The sequence below is a fragment of the Nanorana parkeri genome, unplaced genomic scaffold (assembly GCF_000935625.1).
Source record: "Nanorana parkeri isolate BGI_ZX_2015 unplaced genomic scaffold, ASM93562v1 scaffold158, whole genome shotgun sequence".
NCBI lineage: Eukaryota > Metazoa > Chordata > Amphibia > Anura > Dicroglossidae > Nanorana > Nanorana parkeri.
In genome coordinates this window covers 604,174-610,173 of record NW_017306426.1, presented here as the reverse complement: position 1 = coordinate 610,173, position 6,000 = coordinate 604,174, and the positions used below count along the sequence as shown (strand labels likewise).

The window sequence follows — 6,000 nt, the reverse complement described above, 5'->3', positions numbered from 1 at the left end:
GCAGCGGGCACCTCCCTGAAATTGCTTTTTTCAGGTTGGAATCCCTGGTAACCCTGCCGCTCTGTGTAAACAGTGAGAGGGGAGAGCAGCCTTCCCCCTCTCACCTGTCACAGGAGTTCCAGCACCGTGCTGTGCTAGAACTCCTGTCTTGGAGGTGACAAGGTCAATAAAGAGAACCTGTCACCTCCAAATGCTATCACACAGGTGCTTGTTAGCTCCTGTGTGATAGCAATAAAGTTAAGTGAAAAAAATTGATAAAAAAATAATTAAATAAATAAAAATAAAAAAGAAGTGAAAATAATAAGAAAAAAATGATTAAATTAAAAAAATAGAAAGGTGATTAAAAAGTAAAAAATATCATGGCCCACTTGCCATGATAACCAGTTGATTGTAATATTTTTGGGGGATGTAGCGGGACAATGAGCGCATGCTAGGACTTGTAGTTCAATTATGATATGTCCCAGCATGCTGTCATTTTACCTGTACACACCCACATATCACTGGGGCGGGGGGAGGGCGCAAAAGTTTGTTCTGCCCCGGGCGCCCGTTACTCTGGTTACGCCACTGGTATAGGTGTCAATACTGGGCATTTTCACGAGTACTCATGCTCGTGAAAATGCCCCAATATTAAGCGACGATACTGGCGCTTTAAATTTTTAAACAGGAGCGGCTGCAGTGAAATCCAGCATTTGCTGGGGATCTCAGGGCAGCCTGCTGGGGATCTGAGGCGGTTGTATTTTACACCAGCGGTCCAGCCGCACATCTCCTCCTTCCCGCCGCCTGCATGCAGCCATGGTGAGATCGGCACCACACCATACAGCCCTGTTGACACCACCCCCCCATACAGCCCTGGTGACACCCGCCCGCAGCCCTGGTTAAGCCTGCATACAGCCCTGGTGAAATCTTCACACAGCCTTGGTGAGACCGCACAGCCCTGGTGGGGCAGTATGCAGCCCTGGTAAAACTGCACACAGCCCTGGTGAGACCGTGCAAAGGCCTGGTGAGACTCTGAACATCCTCCTGAGACCATGCACAGCCCTGGTGAGACTGCACACAGCCCTGTTGAGAACCCACACAGCCTAGATCAGATCCTGCACATCCTCCTGAGACCGCGCACAGCCCTGGTGAGACTGCACACAGCCCTGGTCCAACCCTGCACAGCTTCCTAATACCTTGTTACAGCCCTGGTCAGACCCAACACAGCCCTGGTCAGACCCCACACAGCCTCCTGAGATGCTGCACAGTCCTTGTGAGCAACAGAGTATGTAGCTTCACATTATTCTTCATTGCTGTATAATGTATTGCTGGGATTTGTAGTCCTCTATAGTTGGCGGTATTCTGCATTGCTGTGTAATGTATTGCTGGGATTTGTAGTCCTATGTCTACGCCTATGGGAAATTTGGGGTATTGTAGGTTTTTGCGGATCCACCGGCGCACTCAATTTTAAGGCTTGACATGTTTGGTATCTATTTATCCGACGTGACCCCATCTTTTATACTGTACCCAAAAATTGGGTATTATATTCTGTTTGTGTGCACTAAATTTTATTTTAGTGTATTTTATCCTAAAAAAACTGGTTTAATAAACATTTGTGCAAATACTGTGCGAAATAAAAATTGCAACTAGAGTTTCTTTATTCTACAGGGCCTCTGCTTTCAGAAAATATATCATTGTTTGGGGGGTCTGAAGCTGTTTTCTGGCCAAAAAAGTAGGGGGTCATTCACAAAGCTGCCGAAGGAAGCCGAGTGAATAACCCACCCGAAGTGAAGTGAGCCAAACGCTATTCGGCTATTCACTTCTGGCTTGTACGGCTGATTTCAGCCGTAGATCGGCTGAAAAAAGCCGTACATTGGCTGCCTTCGGCTCGGTTTGGTTCGGCTGAGCCGAAGTGCAGAAGGACTTCGACTCAGTTGATCCAACATCTGGTTCGGCTGAGCCGAAGCTCCGGCAGCTCACTCGCTGCTGTTCGCTCCTATTCTCATAGGGGCCGAACGGCAGTGAGTGAATAGCCGAATGCCCCTGAGCGGCATTCAGCTTGGCTATTCTGCTCGGTACCTCCGTGGTACCGAGCAGAATAGAAAATCTGTGAAAAGAGTTTTAAAAAAAAGGTTAAAAAAATATTTAAAAAATGTAAACAAATAGTAAAAGTAAAAAATAAAGATACTTTAAAAAAGAAAAAAAACAATTGGGCGGAGCTAACTCTGACAGCTAGCTCTGCCCAACTGTTTCCTATTGGCCGGGACCTGCTAGAGTCTTCTAACCGGTCCCGGCCAATGAGCAACAACTGGGCGGAGATGGCCGTGATGTCACGGCCAGCTCTGCCCAGTTGTTATCGTTTAATGACAGATCAGCGTCCCTAGGTAATTTGGGGATGCTGATGTGTCATTACAACTGGGTGGAGCCAGCTGTGAGATTACGGCTGGCTCCGCCCAGCTGTCATTTGCAGGGTTTATGTTTCGGTTGTCACATCGGCTCAGCTGAGCCGAAGCAGCATAGGCCTTCAGTCCGACTGAGCCGCACGGCCACCTTCTGCTGCTGTATGGGTTATTGTGAATAGCCTGTACAGCAGCCCTTCGTTTCAGTTGGCCAAAGGATCAGCCGAAGGTACGGCTGGATCCTTCGGCTCCTTTGTGAATAACCCTGTTAGATTTTATCATGTGTGTGCAAATATTAAGAAATTGCTCCGTACAGCAAGTGGTTAGTTCTGGTAGTAAAACCACAGCCTGTGCTCTGTCTCTAGTAAATTTACACCTAAAATTGCTATTTAAAGTTATCCTACTGCTGGCCAATTTTACACTGTTGTGTCATCCACAGAATCGTAATCTTTGTAGTACATATCGCCCTATTCTAACTTCCTGTACTGCTGCTGGCCAGTTTTTCACTGCTATATCATCTGTGGCCTCATAATTATTATTCCCTGGACCCCTCTAGCACTGTATAATAATAATAATGATGTAAAACAATTATAATTGTAGAGTCTAAAACCACTCTTTATGATAAGGGGGCGCCCAGATATCCACCCCTCCCAGGGAAATGAGAAAAGGGGTACATTAGTAGCCCTTATCCATTCCCACAAAGAGTTAAAAGTACTTAAACACAAACACACCTTAAAAAGGCCTTTAGCTGAAATAAAATACAGACACATGAAAACAATTATTTTGTAATGTCTTCTGAAGACATTATCTTTGTCTATCCCAACATTGATAACAAAATTTGGTTAAAGACATCGCCCAGGATTTCCTGCTGTCTGTTTATGCTACCACAGCAGAGAATCTGTTATTTAGCAATAGTGAGGCGTGTACACATCAGTGTGTGATGTAGGGCTGTCTTTAACGCAGGGCAAAAGGGGCTGCTGCCCTGGGCCCAGTCATTGTTGTGGGGCCCAAAGCAGCTGCCCCTTGAGCCAGCAAAAGATACACATGCGGCATCATTCTGTTTACTCTGCGATCGGCATCACATAGTGTTGCTCCGCCTCTGGTGTAGAGTGACTGCGTGAGGTCCCACACGAGGTCACATCTCATGCGGGGTCCTCCTATCTGTGGGATGGGTAGGGGGTGGGGCGTGGAGGGGGCGTGGTGAGAGGGGGGGGGGCAAGAAAATATTTTTTTCCAATCAATTTTAAAGAAGGCCCTGGTGTGATGTGTCAAGGTCATTGTGATTAACGTGGATTATACATTGAACGTTGCGAGTGATGTAGATTTACTTCAGGGGACATTACTAAAATGTATTTTGTACTTGTCTCTGTTTTATTTTATTTTAGGACTTTCTCGAGGCATTTGTTTATTTACTTTAACTCTTTGCTGGAAAGGGTAAGGGCTACTAATGTACCTCTGTACTCATTCCCGCGGGAGGGAGTGAATATCTTGGCGCCCACTTATTATAAAGAAGGCTTCCAGATTCCACAATAAATTCCCCCATATTACCCCTAGTACACTTGCTGAGACTGTCTGCTAAAATCATATTGTACCATATCACCATGGGCAGCTTTAAAGCACACCAAAGCATGTTATTTAAAGGATTTCTGTGTTTTCAATGTTGCTGCTGTTTTTCTCTTAATTTTTTTGGATTGGAACATGTCCCCTATGGTCTTGCTCAGCAACAATAGCTTGCCTATTAACCTTGAAAATGGCCAGAACAAACTAATAAGATTCACTTCCCATAGACTTCAGTGAGGTAATGCAAATTTTAAGCATTACCTCAATTTTAAGCAAGATTCAATGATCCTGACTGAAACCAAACCCAGTCAAATTCACTCATCACTACTTGTAGTATTGAAAGTATTGGATCAGTATAACAGTCAGGGAAATAGCACTTTTGAAGGTCAGTAATTGCATCCCATGTATTTCTCTCATGACAAGTTTACTGTAAGGAAACTAATGAGTCCTAGCATGTATTAGAAAACAACTACCGTATGTGCTGTTCATGGGTGGGTTCATTTAGGATGAATGATTTGTGGCCTCACGGAGATTCAGCAGATTGGTATGCATTCCTGTCAATCAGACACTGTTTCACACTGGTGTCTTGGTGACAACCATTCCCTCATCTCTGGTTTCATGGTGTTAAAAAGTGAGGGGAAATCTGTCTAATGGAGTAAGAGCAATATATTATTAGACACTTAAAAAAGAGTTTTGGGCATAGTTGGGCTTTACAGAGAAGCTGATTAACCCCTTCATGCCTGTACTCTGTATATAAACGGTTCCCAGCAGAATGGCCCATGCTGAGGATCATTTGAAAATGTCACACCTTTGAGAGCCAGCTGACAGTTGGGATGACTGGTGGCTCTCAATCCCGGCTGCCAGTGATGGCTCTGGTGACCACTGACATTCGGGAACCAGTTTCAAGTGGTTTCCAATCACGAAATCACTGTGTGATCTATGATCACATACAAGCTAGCGGCTTCGTTCACAAAAATTAAAGCCTTGAACACTGCCAGGCTCAGGTAGCAGTGCCATCTGGAGTGTCATCTGTTTAATACTGGAACTGTTAGATATAATTGCATGATTAAAAAACATTGTTATAAATGAATAAGAAAAATATTAAAGACATTTTAAAAACATGTTTACACTTTCATGTATTTCATGTATAGGTACTTAAAATATGTAAAAACTATTTAGACATGCAAATTAGTCATGGAGTTGTTGTCTAGATAACTAACACATGCTGACGCTGCTAAATTTAGCTTAGGAAACAGGCATCAATGACCTCTGGCACTCTACAGAGCTTGCATACTTCCTCCAATTTAGACATAACTGCTCCTTGTAATACATTTTCGTTTTTACGAATGGCTGTCCTGGCCTAGTATATTTATTTTATCTGAATTTTATCTAATATGGCTGGGAGCCATACCCAGCCTACTATTGGGTATTGTAAAATGCAATAGCCAATGGCAAGCTGGCTATTGCACCCGCCCACTGCCTGCTGTCAATCAGCATGGGAGGACCAGTTAGAGAACTTTCCCCTTCAGGCCCCTCCTCTGCTGATTGACAGCAGGCAGTGGGCAGAGGCAATAGCCAGCCTGCTATTGGCTATTGCAATTTGAAATATCCAATAGCAGGGTGGCTATTGCTCAGAGCATTCAAATAAAAATTAAAAATAAAAATAAAAAGTTGAAAAAAATAAAATAAAAAGACAAAAATTTTATATCTGCTTGTTTTTAATTTTCCAGATTGGCTCCAATGTATCTCAATGCTGGCATCCTCTGGTTTATGATCGGCCTTTCAGCAGCTGGTATTCTTCATGTTCTCTTCTACCACTTCCTGGAACTGAAGATCCTGTGATGTTATTCAGCTCAACTAATATGAAAAAGAAGCAAATTAAATTACCATCACGAATATGGTTATAAATTTGCATTAGTGATACAATTGTGGATTGGACTGTTGTTGCAGCACACCTATAAAAGCACACCTGAGCAAAGTTTACCCAATGATTACACATCAATTTACATCTAATAAATAAGAGAATCATTTACAAATCACCCCCGACATATACTGGCTGAATGAC

The 6,000-nt window shown here is 43.6% G+C and overlaps 1 protein-coding gene across 1 annotated transcript in view; it reads left to right on the top strand.

Moving 5' to 3' along the window:
- The window catches only part of LOC108785375 (leukotriene C4 synthase-like), a 19,076-nt gene extending 13,254 nt beyond the window's left edge, over positions 1 to 5,822 (top strand). Inside the window, exon 5 of the mRNA XM_018554432.1 lies at positions 5,666 to 5,822. Within this exon, the coding sequence (XP_018409934.1) occupies positions 5,666 to 5,777 (112 nt within the window). The 3' untranslated portion in view covers positions 5,778 to 5,822. The remainder of the gene's footprint in view (positions 1 to 5,665) is intronic.
- The last annotated feature ends 178 nt before the right edge of the window (positions 5,823 to 6,000 follow it).